Source organism: Vidua macroura, chromosome Z (genome assembly GCF_024509145.1).
Source record: "Vidua macroura isolate BioBank_ID:100142 chromosome Z, ASM2450914v1, whole genome shotgun sequence".
Lineage (NCBI taxonomy): Eukaryota > Metazoa > Chordata > Aves > Passeriformes > Viduidae > Vidua > Vidua macroura.
In genome coordinates this window covers 82,316,925-82,335,657 of record NC_071611.1, presented here as the reverse complement: position 1 = coordinate 82,335,657, position 18,733 = coordinate 82,316,925, and the positions used below count along the sequence as shown (strand labels likewise).

Here is an 18,733-nt window from a genome sequence, read left to right as displayed (position 1 = left end):
GCATTTTAAATAATCATGGTCTTGGAAAGTACTTAGTTCTCTATCTGTGTCATAATTTTAGCGTGCCAGTGTGAAAATTGACTTTCATATATGCTTCGAATAATGCCAGATAAGCAGGAAGTAAAGATATATTCTGAGAACTTTTGCTCCCGGTGGAAACCTGCACAATGAAGCTCTTCCCTGAACCCCCAGACCTTTCTCAGATGTTCCTCTCATCAGCCCAGTGAGAAATGTGTTTCTCCTCTCTGGGAAATGCAGTTTTCTGCTGTGAACAAAGAGACCATGAGTGAACTCCAGGATATAAATATTCAGTGTCTGGAGGATTCACTAAAGATGTGCTTGGAGGATATTTAGTTGTAGAATATCTGCACGAGCAGATAAATCAGCTTTGGACTGGCTTCATCACATAAGTTAGAGTTCATTGCTGATCCAACTGATTCATCACTGAACACTCAGATCTGGAGTCTGAGACTGACCGATCCCCTCTGCTCATAAAGTCAGTAGAGACCATAAATGTAAAATAAACTGACTCATTTCCATCCCTTTAAGGTGGTTCTGAGGGAGAAGGAGATTCCAGAAAGTGCAGTCCAGTCCCACTTTAGGAAAATATCATTGCAAGATCATATAAGCTCCTGGGTCGGTTTCAGCACAAAAAAACAAAACAAAACAAAAAAAAAAAAAAACCAACAAAAAAAAAAACAACAACAACAAAAAAAATTATATATATATATATATATATATATATATATATATATATATAAAATCTGTATTTTTCTCTGTAAGGGAAGAATGCCTATTAAAAACATTAGAGAAAGGAAATGGTGAAATATGAAAGCTGTGGTTGTTGAGGGAAAGGGAAAGGGAAAGGGAAAGGGAAAGGGAAAGGGAAAGGGAAAGGGAAAGGGAAAGGGAAAGGGAAAGGGAAAGGGAAAGGGAAAGGGAAAGGGAAAGGGAAAGGGAAAGGGAAAGGGAAAGGGAAAGGGAAAGGGAAAGGGAAAGGGAAAGGGAAAGGGAAAGGGAAAGGGAAAGGGAAAGGGAAAGGGAAAGGGAAAGGGAAAGGGAAAGGGAAAGGGAAAGGGAAAGGGAAAGGGAAAGGGAAAGGGAAAGGGAAAGGGAAAGGGAAAGGGAAAGGGAAAGGGAAAGGGAAAGGGAAAGGGAAAGGGAAAGGAAAGGAAAGGAAAGGAAAGGAAAGGAAAGGAAAGGAAAGGAAAGGAAAGGAAAGGAAAGGAAAGGAAAGGAAAGGAAAGGAAAGGAAAGGAAAGGAAAGGAAAGGAAAGGAAAGGAAAGGAAAGGAAAGGAAAGGAAAGGAAAGGAAAGGAAAGGAAAGGAAAGGAAAGGAAAGGAAAGGAAAGGAAAGGAAAGGAAAGGAAAGGAAAGGGAAAGGGAAAGGAAGGGAAAGGGAAAGGACTGATACATTGAGATGTAAAGATGAAGCAGGGATAGAGAGGGGCCCTAAAGCCATGGAGAGGAGATCTACAATGTGCCCTACACAATTCTAGGCAATGCTTCCCTGTTTGTGGCATTAAGGATTAGGTTCTCTTCTATCAGCTGTGAAGTGTTGTAGCTTGGTGGCATCTGTCAGATGTGTTCAAGAACAGTCACTATTCTGCCAAACTGGCTCCACTGCTGAAAAATCAAAATTATCACAAGAATGATTTGAAAAGGAGAAGAAAAAAGGCAGGAGACCTGCTCTGGAGTGATGAGATCTGTTCTCTAGCAGCTGGTGAAAGGCATGTACTGTGTCTTCAGAGACACAGCAGGTGTGAGGCATGTTTTGGGGAGATAAAGTGCATTTTGCTTTGTCCCCAACAGAGTGATGCACGACGAGGTGAGTGACACAGAGAACATCCGCAAGAACCTGGCCATAGAGAGGACCATAGTGGAGGGCTGTGACATATTGCTAGATACCAGCCAAACCTTTATACGCCAAGGTAAGACATTCCTCTGCAAAACTGCCCCATAATCATGAAAAAAAAAAAAACTGCACTGGAGGCAGCAGGGCTCACACTGCCATTGTCAGGCTGGGCACTGCACTGGGCACTTGTCCCCTGTCCCTGCAGGTGAATCACCTGAAAACAGGTGATTTTGGGCCGTGATTTTGGTGATTTTGGGCTGTGGTTGGACCTCAGTTCTGTGCTGTTTTCTGCAGGAACCACGAAAATCAGCAGCACGTGAGAGGCAAAGCCCCTGTGGGGCTGTGATTCAGATTCTGCCTGGACTGTGCTCCCAAGGGGATGGAGCAGGGGAAGAGCAGCACTCTTCTCCTCTCTGTCTATTGATGGAAACTCTTTCTGTTGAAAATTAGTTACAGCAGAGGTGGAATTTGTTGTTAAGTTCCAAAAAACTCTGCTAGAATAACATTTCCATTTTACATAAGGGACAGTATTTTTGCCAGGAACTGCAAATTACAATTCTTACTTGGTGGTGTTTACTTTAACTGCTTATTTTTCTCCCATTATATATTATATAATATTTTACTTCTGGATCTCTTGATCCAGAAGTTATGGGTTTGTACACAGTAACTACAGATCTATAGTGCAGGATTTTGACAGGTTTTGCTCCTTTGTGCTGAAAAGCATTAAATATACTCAGGAAAGGTTAGGAATATAATTTAGGTGCATCCCTTCACAAAACCTTTTCCAGATAACCTCAGCAGAATATCTGGTATTTGATGGGGCCATATTGCATCTGGTAATTAATAGGCTTTCTGTACATTTTGAAATGTGTTTGATGCTGCTTCTGTAGTTATGTGGCCAAACTATGAATTTTCTGTAATAACTTGCAATATTATTTTTACAATACGCTAACAATATTGTTTTTACAAATCCTATTAAATTACTAGATTCTTCATTAAATGTATGCATTTGTTATCTCTAAGGCGTTTTAAGAGTTATGAATATGGCTTTAAGAAAAAAAACAAGTTGTTTTGCACCCACAGCCAAAGAATTATAATGCTGTGATTATCCTAGGTTGACTTGTACCATGAAATCTAATTAAATTTTAGTGTTTTTTTTTCTCCAAGATTATTACAATATGTAATACAAATATGTATTTTTATTTATTAAGTTTTTCCCATTAAATCTGACTGATAATGTTTCATCTGTGTACTCACTGCTTCATCACTAAAATTTAGAATTTTTTTTCTGCGGGAATCCATCTGAACAAATTACTGTTGGCTTGTTAGGCCCAGACCAAACCCTGTAAGTAAATTAAATTCAGATTTATTTCTAGGCACACAGTCAGAGGATAGTGGACAGGAGTGTGTGTTACAGAGGGTTTATCAGCTTATCTGGTGGAACATCCACTGCCTGTCATTCTGTGCAAGGGCAGAAATCTGAATAAAGCAAATGAAGTAATGGAGCCCATTTTCTTTTTACATCTGACAGTAAAAGGAAGGTCACTTTGGCAGTGGTGTCCGTCTCCTCTGGTTTCAGTTAGGCTTCCATTTGTTGTGTTGATTAGTGTAGATGGGCACAGAAACCTCTTTTCCAGCTTAAAACAGGAGAGAGCTGCCATTACCTTTGTTCAGGCTATTTTTTTTTTTTTTTTTTATGTTAGTGACAATTTTTTTATGTGTTACAGACTTTACATTTTTAGGAAGAGATTGATTCTGTTGAGTTGTGCATGCTGAGACCACAGGAACTGTCCCTGGCAGTGTTTTGCAATGCAGATTGTGAATTCTCCTTCCAGTTTCTTGGGGTCTGATTTTCCCTGCCTCTTACTTAGGTACAGATTTTATAGTCAAGCACTATAAAACAAGCGAGGAACGTTTTCTTTGTGAGGCTGAAGGACACTCAGGGAATCTCAAATCTGCTGACATCCAAACAACTGGGCACCTCGAGCCCCTGTGGTGCCTTCAAACACTCTGATGTTTCTGCCATCAGCTGCTGTGAACGTACCTCTGCTGATAAAGATATCATAGCCACAAAATCACACAACAGCTGAAGCTGGAAGGGACTTTGGAAATTATCCATTCCAGTCTCAAAGCAGCACCAGCTGGAGGAGGTTGGTTTCTGCCATGTCCAGTCAGTATTTTGTTGTTTCCAAGGACAGAGACTCTGCAACCTCCCTGAATGAGCAACCTCTTCCAGTGTTTAACCCTCTGAGCAGTAAAAACAAACAGCAAAAAAAGAGTAAAAAAGCCCAAAAACCTCCAGCATGGGGAAAGCCAGGCTGAGTTGGTAAATCAGACAGTTCAATGTAGACTTCTGAATGCTTGAGCTTGTTTATAAATACAAATACAGCCTTTTATATTCTTTGGATTGAGCAAAGGCTGAGAGGGTGACTGTTGAAGCACTGAAGTGCTGAAAGTCCTTAGGCTTGTGGCTGGATAAAAATTCATGGGATTACACTATTGTCCAAACTATACTGTTAGTGAATGTTCTAAAATTAGCTTCACTTGCTCATTGCATCTGTACATTAGCCAATTGTGACCATTTTTTTTCCTTAAGAGGAAATCTGTGGTAGAGCCAATGCCCAGTTTTGTTAACCACTAAAACCTGATGAGAGTGCCCAAGGTCCTTGCTTGGTGTCAGCCATGCAGAATGTGTAGGAGACATGTTCCTCCCTGCAAATTTGAAACAGAGAAAATGCAGTCTCTGTTTTCTGCTTTTTGAGAGAGGTTTGCTCTCTTTTACCTTATTAAACAGTATTTCAGCTCCCTGAAAGAACATTGTTTAACCTCAGCCCATTATAGAAGAACAGAGCATGTTAGTCCTGAAAGCATTCTAATGAAAATAAAAATAAATAAACAAACAAAAGTTACCTATAAACTTACTTCTATATGCATATCATATTTATGAGTATTACTAGTCTACAAAGCAAAGCAGAAACAAAATGTACAGATTGAATATTGCTCCCCTAAATGTGTAGATGGACTAAAAGTACCCTGGGAATTTTGTCTGGGAGTTGTTTTGAACATGCTGGCCTTGTAGTGTGGCTTGAGGGACAGTCAGTGTAATATGGAAAAGTCACTGTTCCAACATATGGAAATGATCTCCTCCCTCTCTCTTACAGCTGAGGCAGGTTGGCTGTTTGTCCAGGGGAAATGCACAACAGCCAGTAAATATTTATGGGTTTGGGTCAGAATGTAAGTGAATCTGAAATGCTCCAAATTCCTTTGCAAAACTCTGGAGCATAACTCCACTGTTCTGTTTCGGTGACACAAATTGTGTTATACACTTCTAGACTAAACGTGAAGTGTCTGTCAGAGAACACTGTTCTCTGGCAAATTTACTGCTGTGTATTTTTCCATGTCAGTAGAAGTTTACATATTAATAACTTAAGGCTACTTAAATATATAGAGAGAGCTAAGTGTAGGAAAACTGTAGATAAATAGCACCTTTCTCAGTTACTGCAGTTTCTTTGTGTGTTAATTTAAGATTGCGTATGTGAACTTTGAGAAAGATAATCCTTTTGACAACACAGGGTAAGAATTGCTAATCTAATATTTCATGGATAATTCTGTCAGGCTGGCATTGTGTCAGGATGCCACCACTACTCTGGGCTTTGATGCAGCTGTGCCATTTCGTATCTGGAATGGGCAGGTCAAAGCCTTCTCCTCCTGCTTGTTCTGCTGTGCAGCTCCCTTTGCATCATCAGTTTCTTGGTGCTTTTGTGACCTTGCTCCTCTCAGGGAGCTAAGTCAGCTGCCTCTTCCCAGCCTTATTTTCCTGCTGGTTTAGCTGTGTGAGTACCTGATGCTGGAGCAAGGCACGAGCCAGTGTAAAGGTAATAGTGAGGAGAGATGTGTGGGAAGGAGACAGGAGGTCTCTTGGCTGCCCTGTCTGCTAACAGCAAGTTGTATGGTAGAAATCTTTCTGTTTAATCTACAGAGGAGTTGCACTCCACCACCAAATTTAACTCCTGCTCCAAATTTGGAGGTGATACACTTGGTGGGATCAATCTGGAAAAGTTGGTCACAGACTGAGATGTGAAACAGCAGAGAAGCAGAGCTGTCCCCAGCCCGGAGCTCTGCAAAGCAAAATTCAGGCTTATGTAAGCAGGTTCAATTTAGTTCAGGAGTGTTTTACTGCTAGCACATTTCAGATGAGCTGTGGAGCACTGACAATTATGCAGTACAAGATAAGAAGCAGAAATGAGCTTCGTTTCCATCTCTCTCGCACACAGGCACACACACAAAATCTTTCCCATCAAAAAGAACTTTTCCATGTTCTTTCCATTCTGTGTCTCTTTGGTTTGGAAGTGTCTTTTGCAAGTGTAGTGGCTGTCAGAGTGGTGTTTGCTGTTTGTGGAAACCCAGGGCACTGGAAATATTCCTCTGTCTGCTCTGGGGTGTCCTGACCCCCAGGGGGGCACTGACTCTGACCCTCATTCATGGAGAAAACTTCCAAAGCCTCAAGGTAGACCAGAAACCACACAAGTGTGAAATAGATTGTAGAGATTGTGGAGAGCAGTGTAGTGTGTCACATGGGTGAGAAATTTAGGTTTTAGGATTTTTAATATGTTACAGATAGGTTCAAGATTGAGGATACAGGGTGTTGTCTTGAGTTCCTTTCTTCTTCTTCCTTCTTCTTCTTGGGTTTGGGTGGTACCTTGTAATTGGGTAGAAAAATCTGCATTGTGGCTCTTAAGGGGTCAGTTATTGGGTTAGAAAGGAAAATAATTTAGGTGTCACTTCTTAATTGGTCAGCTTAGTTTTTGATTAGACTTAAAAGGCCTTGCAACACGAGGTCATTGCCATTTTTGTGCTGTTTTTCCTGCACGCAGAGTCTGGTGCAGACAGTGCTGAAGTTTTGATAAGATAACAACAAACAGAAGCTGAAGACTGAAAAAGTCCAATGCGCCTCTGGTTCCTGACACAGAACTGCTCCAGGAGGGTCTCCCCTGCCAGGGCAGCCCCTGGGGAGTTGCCCAACTTGGGGCCTGCAAACTCACAGCTGTTCAACCACATTTTCTGATCAATGGCCTCTTAGTGTGTTTAATTGCCTAATCAGCCCTGGATCTAATCCTGCCATGCACACAAGTGTTACAGTCTGGACTGTACTTGAGCCTATTTATGATAACAAAAAAAGGGAACCTGTGTAGTAAAAAAAGGGATTGTCTTGTGCTGAAAAGAGACACATTGATACTGGAATGAAGAGTTGTGTTAATTAACGTAATAGTGTTCAATGAACTAACAACTTGAGCACTGCCTACTAAATATTACTGTAATGCAGTAAATTTTGCACCTTCCATTACCAGGTTCCCTTATCCAGGTCCCCTCAGTTGAGAGGGGAAAGCTGAGTAAAGTTCGCCTGGGCTCGTTGTCTTTGAAGAAAGAAGGAGAAAGACAATGCTTCTTGTTTACGAAACACTTCTTAATTTGTACGAGAAGTTCAGGAGGAAAACTGCATCTTCTTAAGGTATGGACTTCATAATATGATTTAGTTTTCAAAATGAAAACACATCTTTGTTGAACTGACAACATTTTGCTGTTTTATGGGTTTCACGTGAGCGTTGCATTAGTGGTTATAAACAAAAGTGGGGTGGTGCACAATGTTTAACTGCTTTGTCTATTCATTGCAAATAATAGAATTCAGCCAATTTTCTTTTATTAGACCCAGTTAATTCTAGTACACTGGGGATTAGAAACAAGGCATTGATGTATCTATTTCTTTTAAGTAGTGAATAAATTCAGTGTATGTAGCACTGAATTTAAGTCAGTTTTCAGTGCATAAATCAGTCAGTACAACCCTGCAGAATTGCCAAAGAACATTTTCCAGAGCTCTAATAAAATTAATTTTCAAAGTCAATTCAGTTTTCCTGAACAGCATGTTCTCTTAAAACAAAATGTCATCTAAGAACAATCTAGTTATATTTGTTGAGAATCAGTCTTTCATAGTGCTGGCTAGTGGGTAAAGAGATGTTGGTAGTTCATTGAGTGGGTTATATTGAATAACCAAATTTTAATTTGGCATACCAAGAGGTTATAAGGGTCATGTGCTTTCCCACTTTGCACCTCTTACATAGTTCAAGTACTTATACACAATACATAGAGTCTAACGGAACCTTTAAAAAATCTTGTATGTCTTTCACTTAAATTGAAAAGATGAAATTCTAGTTAACTTTTTTGGAACTTGTGAACAAGCCCGCTTTTGCCATAAATTAAAGTGTGGTAAAAGTGAAAGAAGTTTTGTGCATTGTACTATTGATCTGCTGGATTAAGAAAACCATTATATTTAATCAGTTTGGGGTTAGGTCTTTTAAGGGAAAAAATGTGCATCATGAAACTGATGTATCTTCCTTAGAGCTCTGAGTAATGTAAAATGTTAGAGTGAGGCCTGTCAACATTTAAGAAAACCTGTGACAAATTGGAATAAATACCATTTGTGTGAAATGTGCTTTGTTTCCACAGACAGGAGGTGTTCTGTCTCTGATAGAGTGCACATTGGTCGAGGAGGCAGAAGCGAGTGATGATGATTGTAAGTTAAATTCAGCTGTCAGTAGTAAGTACAGTTTCTAGTTTCCTAAAATTAGTACCCTTTTTTATTTTTTTCATAAGAGCAAATAGATATGTTGTTGTGAAACCAGTAGAATGCAGTGTAAAACTGATCCAGCAGAATTGCTGTCCCAATAATGGACATGCTGGCTTGTATGGGGCATTGTTTTATTGTGTTTGTTCCTGCTGTTAACACCCCTTACAGGATTTTCAGGAAGGTTGGCTGGAGAAATGTGACAAATTATTTGCTAGCTTTTGTATTAGGTTCACCCAGAGCATCTTGGAAAGTAAAATAAAAATAAAAAAATTGAAATTAAAAAAAAAAAAGGAAAGAAGCCTTAAATAAGCAGTAGATAATTAGCTTTCTGAAATACACGGGAGCTGAGTGGTTTAGAAGAATTAATGGGAACTTTTTTGCCTTGGGCTCCCCACAAATCTGGACTGTGAGCTTATTCAAATGGAATTACAAAATGCAGCCTTGGGCTGATTTTATTGTTACTCCTTTTGTCTTCCATCCTGCAGTTTGTCAAGTTTTGCGCTTGAATTGTGAAAGTAGTTTAATTAATTTGAGTGATACTTGTAGTATAGTGAGGATGTATTAGCATACAGGTGTTATAAGAAACTTTATCTTGAAGAGCAAATGCCAGTATTTTTGTGCTTGGCATATGTGAATAACAAGATGAGTTGCTGGATACTTAATTGGATTTGCTCTTTATTAGAAAGACATTTTATAGCATTTCCATTGTAAATGAAATCACTGTTTTCTTCGTCTTATGCTGTGACATTTCATGGTGTGGCTTTTTTCCTCCTCTTCTGGCTGTAAAGCAAAAGGTTCTGGACAGGTGTTTGGACACCTGGATTTCAAGCTGATAGTGGAGCCCACGGATGCTCCTCCTTTCACTGTTGTCCTTTTGGCCCCGTCACGGCAGGAGAAAGCTGCGTGGACAAGTGACATCAGCCAGGTACCCCAGTGCTTTTCTGTCTTGGTGTGGAAAGCCAGGTGTCTGCTAAGGAAGGCAGGAGACTTGCCTGAAATGGAAAATGCAAACCCCCTCCCTCCGAATTATTGTAATTTTGAAATTAAGGAGCTCTCAGGCAAAGATATGGGAATAGGAATAACAGTTCTTTACTAGGAAATTTAAAATACAAATGCAATAGTACAAAGAAACCACTGCCAGGGTCAGAGCAGGCCCTGGCAGGCTGTGGGTCAGGCTGGTGGCAGCAGTGCCATTCCATGGGGGCTCAGCCCTCCTGCAGTGCCAGCTGTGCTTCTGCTGGGGCAGGATCCTGGACAAGGCTGGAGTTTTCCTCTGGAGCTCCAGGGCTGGTGGAGATGGGCCTGGGCTTCCTCTGGGAATGCAGTGGGGCAGAAAGCTGCTCCTCTGGGAATGCAGTGGGCAAAGGCTGCTGTGGTGTCCCAAAGCCTCAGATTGTATCCAGGTAGGAATGCTTGGCTCCATCCCCTGGGCAGAGCATCTCCCCATGGGATGATGGAATTTTATCAGCCATGCAGGGACACTCACTGGCCCATGAACAGAAGATAATTAATAATTAATAGCCCATTGACAGAAGATAAATCATAATTAATAATTAATAGCCCATTAACAGCAGAGATCTCCTGGAGGGAGGATGGGCTGTGGAAGAGATAAAGAAAAAACTGCCCAATGAACAGCAGAGAACTGCCCCACCTCTGACAGGTGGGATAGAACACACAGCCTCGTTCCCAACCTAAGACATTTTCTCACCTGGTTTTGGTGAGGTCTTCCTTCACTCTGTGCTTCTGGAAACCAGCCTGACACAGGGGTGCTGGATACCTTTGATTTGCTGTGTTATGTGTGAAAAACCATTAGTGCTGCCTGTTCTCCTCAAAGTTCTGTCGTGGCGTTTGAGTCTCCAGGGAAGTGTGTTTCTCAAAAACATAGGTGGGGTATAAATTTCAAAACTGTCCACGGACAAACATAGTGGTAAGCATTTTTATGTCTAAGGAGAGCCTATCTAGACATATATTTTGATTTAATAAGAAGGATAGAACTGGTTTATTCATGATTTTCATACAGATCAAAAACCACCTGAGAGTCCTAGTGTGAAAATGATACCATATCACATCAACAATGAAGTAAGAAAATGGGATAAACTCTTTTTTCCACCAAAAATGGATACTAACAAACTATTATAAATAATTGCTGAGCATTCTGACAGTGTGCAGGAACTGTCTATATTGTGAATGAACAAAAAGGGTATTTAAAATTTTTGAAATGTCAGGGATATGTTGTGGTTTTGTTTTTTTTTTAAATCACTGTTAGTTAAAAACATAATAGACAAACTTTGTCATAATCTATTTGTGGAAAGAAGTTGAACGCAATTAAAAAAACTCCTTGAACTTCCAGCTAACCAGAGCTAAATCAAGGCTATTTGTGTTTTGTTTATGCACACAAACAAGAACATACATCTCTCAGAGTTCTGAATTCAGGTCCTATCCTCTCTTAATTTAGAGAGAAATAGCTGATTAGAGGAATATCAGCATGGAATGTCATGCATTTCCAAAGTTGCTATCATTTCTGGCAACATTTCCAGATGAATCATCATCATAATGAGGAGAAATTGCTTAAAAAATAAGAATTCTGACTTATTTTGTGCTGGATTAACATTTTTGAAAGAACAAAAATAGGCAAATAAAAATCTCAAAATACACTATGAGCTACAACTTGCTGTCTTACAGACAGACCTGGTTGAAGAATTTTTTACAAAACAGATTTTCAGGGAATTATAATGTTCCAATGACATGTAAAATTATTGGAGCTATTTGCTGGTACATAAAGACCATTTAAGAATGCTACTAAGTCCATTCTTGCCTAAATTATAAAAATTTTAAAAGTCGTCTGATACCATGATTAGTGCTAAGGGCTTCTTTGAAAAATTTCAAGGTCAAATAGGGGAAATATAAGTACTTCTATTAAATGTGTTTGTCACTGCTTTTAGGTAATGACTTGAGAAAATCATACTGTGAATTACTGCAGCTGCACTTTCCAAATAATCTTAAAATCCTGAATTGAGACCCACATAAAACTGCATAGATGATATTTTAAATTAATAGATGTAATCTAAACCTGAAGAGGCCTGTGATTATCAGGTTTGAGCAATCCAATATCAATCATAGCTCTGCTGTGAAATGTTCCAAAGCCTGAAGGCTGCATTTATTCTTGAAGTCAAGATAAATGCGTGTGATAACTTCTGAAACTCCTTTTTACTGATGTAAGGAGATTGTCCATATATATATATATATATGTATACGTGTGTGTATATATATATAAATAAAAGTGGAAAGTATAACGAAGACAAGAGCCCTGTAGGGTTTGGTAACAGGTCCAGTCCCTTCCCCAGCTCCGTTCCTTTCTCATCTGAGCTACATAAAAGTGCACATGAAAGTCCCTCCTAATTCTCAGCCCAAAACATTTATACAAGAGTTTGCAGGGAACAGCTTGGGCAGCTTCCTCACAGCTGCATTTCACAAGGAGCACCACTTGAATTTGTTTTTACAAATGTGTTTCTGGAAGCTTTTTATATTCCCTTCTAGTCTTTTGCACAGAGTAAATGTTAAGGTATTACTGTACCTCTTGGAGTATAAAGCATGCTGACTTTCTTGTGGTCTTGATTTCTCAAGCTTACACTCTTTCAGAAAATACTAGAAATAATGAGTTTTGTTCCCTTTCAAAGGAGCTTCAAAGGAAATATCACTTCCAACTCAAAATACTTAATCATGTGGAAAGAAAAGGCTGCTGAACAGAATACCCCGAGAGTCAAAGCCTAGAGAAGCATGTCGACTCCAGTTCTTGCATCACTGCTTTTCATTTGAGAAAATACCTTATCTTAATCAGCCCATACCCTGCAAAAGCTGTGCTTTGAGCTTATAGGGGTAATGAAAAGCGTTTTGATTTTAACAGTTTTCAATGTTTATTTTCACAGTGCATTGATAATATAAGGTGCAATGGATTAATGACAATAGTGTTTGAAGAAAACTCCAAGGTCACAGTGCCACATATGATCAAGTAAGTGCAACGGAGAACAAAATAGATTGTTGTTTTTCTTCAATAAAAATTTTAACAAGAGAAAGCATGTCTTTAGGAAATGCAAACCTTTAATTTTTTTTTTCTCCCATTTTGGGTGAATGGAAGAGATTCTATATCCCAAAATATATATTTTCAAATCCCTTTCTTGGAATTGTCGGGATCACTTAGAGTGGTGAACTCTCAATTCACAGTGTTGGATCACAACTTAGGTTTTTCTGGGTTTTCAGTAGTTGGCTTCAGCTATGCCTCAGATGAATGATTTTGTTCTCAGCTTTTCCTTGTCATCTCATAATTTTGTTGGAGATTTATACAAAGTCTTCAGAATTTATGTGACTGCAGAAAAGTATTATTTTCAAAGGTATTTTGTTATATTAGCCAAACTTTTTGTTCTCTGTATTTCTGTTAAAAAAAAAATTTCTCTCATGATTTTAATTGATCACATCAAAGTAGCATCATTGTTTATAAGGCTGCTTCCCTTACCTTTGGATTTTCTCAGTTATTTATTATAATAAGTGGTTTTTGTTTCCAGTGAGATATTTTCAGTACATGAATCCAGATTTTTAACACAGTTTGGATCTTCTGCATACCTCAATTTACATGAGTTTTACTTATTAGAATCCAATGAATATATAAGTGAATGAAACATAAGGATAGACATAAAACTACTTCCTCTCTCACTATTATCTGTCACATCTCTTGGTTTCTCAAATGCCTCTTCTGTAGTTGTTTCCTCTCTTCACTTTGTGCCTAGAAATGGGAGAGAGAAAGAATCTGGGAATGCACTGTTAGGGCACACACCTTTGATCCCTGGAAATAAGGCATTTTATTGTCTGCAGCTTTATTCCAGGAACTCTCCAGTGCGTAAAAACTTATGTCACCTGCTGAGTTTTAAAAGTACATTTGTGTCATGGTTGGACACTGGACAATTTGTCCCCTTTCAAAGTACAGCAGGACCTCAGTCCCCGTGCCAACAGAAAGGAATATTAATTCTGAAGAACATACAGAACATACTTCACAACAGACACTCCTGAAATTTTACTTGCCTGATTTGCAGCACAGTTCGACTTTCAGAGTCAGATGTCATGGGATAATATAAACAAAAAAATTTCCACTTTTCAGAGAGCTTCATTTAAGAAACAGGATTTTTTGTTGTTGTTTCTTTTATGTAATACAGTGTAGAATTGTGTGGAATAACCTGATCTTTCTTCTGAGAAACTCCAATAATTTATAACAAAAAGATGGGGTGTACTGAAAGATGCTTTACTTAGTATTCATTCTGTTTATTTACAAACTAAGAAAAACTGAATTTGAGGGAAAAAAAAACCCATTAGGATTATGTAAATGATTTTTTTTTTAATGTCCAAGCAGAGGTTGATTGTTTTTTGGTTTTGGTTTTTTCACTAAAATAAAGATTTTTCTTTGTTTCTGCTTTGAAATTTGAGATGTTTTGTGCTGTTCCCTCTTTCTTCTCTTAAAACAAAAAGTAATTCTTGGAGCTGAAGGCAGGTGTTAATTTGCAGGTAAGCCTTAAACCTAGCTAAGGGGTTAATATTTAGGATCCATTACTTTATTTTAGATAAAGCTTGATCCCAGCAGAAAACACTGCAAACAATTATTCCATACTGAGATTTTAGTAATATTGACCTATGGGCCACAATAGCCTGAAAGAGACAAGAGGGGACAATTCTGCCACCTGTTCCATTTCAGAAATGTATGCACGATTAGCAGTTCCTTAGGCTTTGAAGAGTAAAGCATTTGCCAAAAACAAAAATTTAAATTCCCTTTGTTATGGAAGCAGTTGTCGCCACAAATTAAAGTTTTCCTGCATTGATGAAACACAACAGTGTGTAAATATTTCTTGCTTTTATGTTGACAGGAATGGCTAAAGGGATGCCTTGAGAGTCTGCCTAGAACAAAGGTTAGACAGAGTTAAAGGAATAAAGTAGGGATTTATTAAAAATCCTTCAAAGGATACACCTGGGGCAGCAAAAGAGCCCAGCCATGGCTCCACCCAAGATGGACTCTGAGTCACGAGTTTTGACACTTTGATAAGTTTTGGTCCATTTCCACATTGGGGTTCATTGCCCAATTCCAGCTCCAGGTTGTGCAGTCCCATCCTCCCAGGTTGCTCTCCTCCATTCCCTGCTGTTTGCACTTTTTGGGCATTTTGGGCCTTTTTGCTGTTTGCACTTTTGGGGGCTGAAGCTGCAGCGGTGTCCTTGGTTCTGGGGCTGGAAAAGGATTGTTTTGTCTGACTGAACTGTGAGGAGAACTTGCTGACACTCCGTATGAAGTTCAGAGTTACATAATAATGTAATACAGAATCTGGAAAATATGAAAGCTACAACTTAAGGCATCACGATCACTCATTGGTAAAGTGTTTTAAATTTGACTTTGGTGTAGATCCGACGCCCGTCTTCACAGAGATGACATTGATATTTGCTTCAGCAAAACGCTGAATTCCTGCAAAGTCCCCCAGATCCGCTACGCGAGCGTGGAGCGCCTCTTGGAGCGGCTGACGGACCTGCGGTTCCTGAGCATCGACTTCCTCAACACCTTCCTGCACACCTACCGCATCTTCACCACCGCCGCCGTGGTCCTGGAGAAGCTCTCTGACATCTACAGGCGGCCCTTCACCTCCATTCCTGTCAGGTGAGCCCGGGCTCTGCACCGTCCTGGGGCCTCCCTGTCGCAGATTTCTGGGTGAGATATCACGGCCTCGGTCGCTGTTCATTTTGTGGGCGTTTTTCTCATTATTTTCTGCTTGTAAATGATCTAGGAGGAAGGTTCTTTTAGGTGTGCATACAGGACGCCAGTTTTTTGGAGGGTCTGTCTCAGCTATATGCCCAAGCTCTGAGGACTAACCGTCACACAGCTTTTGCAGTGCCATGCAGATTTGCTCAAAACGGAAGCGTTTTCGCTTAAATCTGTTCAGTGCTTGCTACCGTGTTTCTCTTTTTGTGTTTCTGCCTCTCAGGTCCTTGGAGCTGTTCTTTGCCACCAGTCAGAACAACAGAGGGGAGTACCTGGCTGACGGGAAGTCGCCACACCTCTGCCGCAAGTTTTCCTCTCCTCCTCCCCTGTCACTCTCCAGGACCTCCTCACCCGCCAGGACCCGCAAACTGTCCCTGACCTCCCCGCTGAACTCCAGGATCGGTGCCCTCGACCTCTCGGCCTCGTCCGTGGCCAGCAGTCCTACCTCAAACTACAGCCCGGCCACGTCCCCGCCGCCCACGGGCAGCAAGGCGCCGCTGGACCTGAGCCGGGGGCTGTCGTCCCCCGAGCAGAGCCCGGGCTCGGCCGAGGACAGCCTGGAGAACCCGCGCCTGGACCTCTGCAACAAGCTGAGGAGGAGCATCCGCAGAGGTATTCCATAGCCACGGAGCACCGGAGTCCAGCGTGCTGCTCGCTGCTCTTTACCAGTGGCTGTGGGGTCTGGGTAACTCCCTGCCCTTTGCTCAGGTGTCTGGCAGCAGGCAGGAGCTTGGTTGAGGTGGCCAGCACCCCAAAACCCACTCTTGTTCACAAGTTCTTTAATAATGGCTGGTTCAGACTATTAGAGAATGAATTATTTATTTGATAGACAGAAAACTAACAGACGTAAGACTTAAAACAAACTAATACTACACAGGAATAAGGACAAAAAGAAAACTACTAATAGATATATACAGCATGAGGTTAAAGGTACCTATTAATGTTACAGCTAGTAAAGAAATAATACAACTTAGGATTCAGTGGATCTCACCATCCAGTTGTTGGTGGGGCACACATTGAGATCCTTTCTCTCAATCCCCAATGAAGTAACAGAAGAATCTGTGTCCAAACTCCAGGGAAAAGTCTCAAACACTTTCAGGGTGTAGGAGGCTTCTGCCTCTGTGGTAACTCGTGAGTCTTTTACAGTTTGTAAAACAGTCAAGAATATTTCTTTTATCTCTTCCCACATCTGCTCTCCAGACTGAGATGTTGGTTCTTAGCTGGGGCCTGAGCCCTTTTGGCGCTGGAGATGACCCCTTTGGGCCTTTCAGCCTGGGCTATCTCTTCATATCTGCACCCACTGTCTGTGGTAGAGAGGGAAGGACAGTCCTGCCACACTGCTGCTTCTCTGGTCGAGGTTCTGATGAGCTCTCTGCTCCCAGCCCTTTGCTGCTCCTTCCCAGGAAAAGCAGCATGGCAAAGTCATAGGGTCACGGGATGGTCTGGGTGGGAAGGGACCTTAAAGCTCATCTCGTTCCAACCCACAGCACCTTGTCTGTTTTCACTTCAGTAAGGAGAGAAGGCAGAAGAGAATATTATATGCCAGTTTTGTTTGCTGAGGTGAGAGATTTTTGAGTTGCACCATGTACTGCAGGAACTGAAATATTAAGTTAAAAAGAAAGACATAATAGTTTTAACATGTTTTTATAGAAGGCTGGTTTTCCAGGGAGATTCCACCTCTAATCCAAATAAATAATTCATGTGATGTGCTCAGTACATCGGTGACATTTGTACCAGGTGGTGTGAATGTCACCTGGTTATCCCTCCAGAAGGTACAAGTCTAAAATAGATTAATTGCTCCTGAGCAAATGCCTGTTTCCTCTAGGGATTCTTTAAGGCACCTTGGAATAGGTATTACTTCCAGAGGGCTGAAGCTGGTTGATAAAAGCCTCAGTGTGAGCATCTAGGGTTGGGAGCATTGTAGTTATAGATGGCAAAGCAAGGAAGCAGCTCCAGTCTCATAGGAAACAGAAGTGGACATTATTTCTCCTTTGGGGACAGAGGAATGATCTTCTTAATTGGAATAGAAGTTTGCAGTAATTTTTTTTTTTTTTATTGTTGTTACACTCAACAGAAAACTATGCAATTTAAAAATGCTTTTGTTTATTACTAAAATTAACATTTGAAAATGGTTGTACATGGCCTGGCTTACAGTCTGAGGAATTTGATCTGTAAATCTGAGCAAAATGTAGCTTGGTTTTAGTTGGTAGTACTATAATAATAAAAAATTAAAGAGAGGAAAGAAGAAAAAGATTACCAAATACGAAGTAAGATAAATATAATTAAGAAGTTATGTCTGCTCCCCACTGATGAAGTAGCAGTGCCCTGCTAATAAATTAGATGTTTTATTGTGCCAAGGGATTGTTTTTACAGATTGCTGCCTATTGTTTAACAAAAAAAAATTCCTTTTTAACAGGGAAGTTATCCACTGCAGCATTCTAGAAGTCTGCCTATCAATAGCAGGGGCTGGGGTCATCAGAATAATGTTGGGTTTTTGACCATGGGATGGTCTGTACAGCACCTGATCTGCTGACACGTGATGGGATGCACCTCTCAGAGGGGAAAAAGGTTTCTAGCATAGGAGCTAGGAGGATTTGTTGAGAGAGCTTTAAACTAGTTTGGAAGGAGGAAGGGACAAAACCAGCTAGTGAGAGGCAGTGGGCTGATGCACCAAAACTTGAGGAACTGAGCGCTGGTGGGAAGCGTTGGCTACAACAATCCAGAGCTGAAGTGTTTCTGTTCCAACACAGCACGAAGAACAAACAAGAGGAGCATGGATCCTTGGCCCAGTCCCACTGATTTGACATCACTAGCATAAGTGAAACCTACCAGGATGAGTCCTGTAACTGAAGTGCCCTATTGAACACTTACAAACTCTTTAGGTAGAATAGGCAGGGCAGATGAGGCAGAGGGAGGCACTGCATGTAACAGAAGAGTTAGAATGTAGGGAGGTCATAACTGGCAGTGGCACAGTTGAAAGCCTCTGGGTAGGAATCAAGGGGCAGTGAAAGGATGCAGATGTTTCTGTTGGAGTCTACTATAGATCTCCCAGCCCAGACTGTTGCCTTTTTCCCAACCTGGAAATGAAACTCGGGATATTTTTAGTAAGAAGGTAATATAAGAGTGGAGCTTTATTTGAAGGCCTTCATAGGCAGTTATTGGAAAGACGTCCACAAAAGCCTCCCCCTACTCCCAGGGGTGAGTACCTTTTACAGGTGTTAGGGAATTTGTATAATTGATAAAAAGCACCAATTAGGAGGACAAATGGTGATGCAATTCTCTCCCAGCTTAAGTCCCTTCTCTGGAGTCTAAGATTACTAAAACACTTGGATGACAACTTCATATACAAGTACGAGGAGAGCTGACTGGGAAAGATGCCCTCGATTTGTTGCTTGTTAACAGAGAGAATTTGAATGACATGATTGATGGCTATCTTGCTACAGCAGTCACAAAGTGATTGAGTTTAAAATCT

At 40.6% G+C, this 18,733-nt stretch overlaps 1 protein-coding gene across 1 annotated transcript in view; it reads left to right on the top strand.

The window, feature by feature from the left end:
- Positions 1-18,733, top strand: part of RASGRF2 (Ras protein specific guanine nucleotide releasing factor 2) — a 133,968-nt gene that overhangs the window by 59,011 nt on the left and 56,224 nt on the right. The window contains exons 9-15 of the mRNA XM_054003484.1: positions 1,813-1,931; positions 7,204-7,364; positions 8,357-8,423; positions 9,266-9,402; positions 12,404-12,486; positions 14,911-15,159; positions 15,485-15,873. Coding sequence (XP_053859459.1) covers positions 1,813-1,931; positions 7,204-7,364; positions 8,357-8,423; positions 9,266-9,402; positions 12,404-12,486; positions 14,911-15,159; positions 15,485-15,873 — 1,205 coding nt within the window. The remainder of the gene's footprint in view (positions 1-1,812; positions 1,932-7,203; positions 7,365-8,356; positions 8,424-9,265; positions 9,403-12,403; positions 12,487-14,910; positions 15,160-15,484; positions 15,874-18,733) is intronic.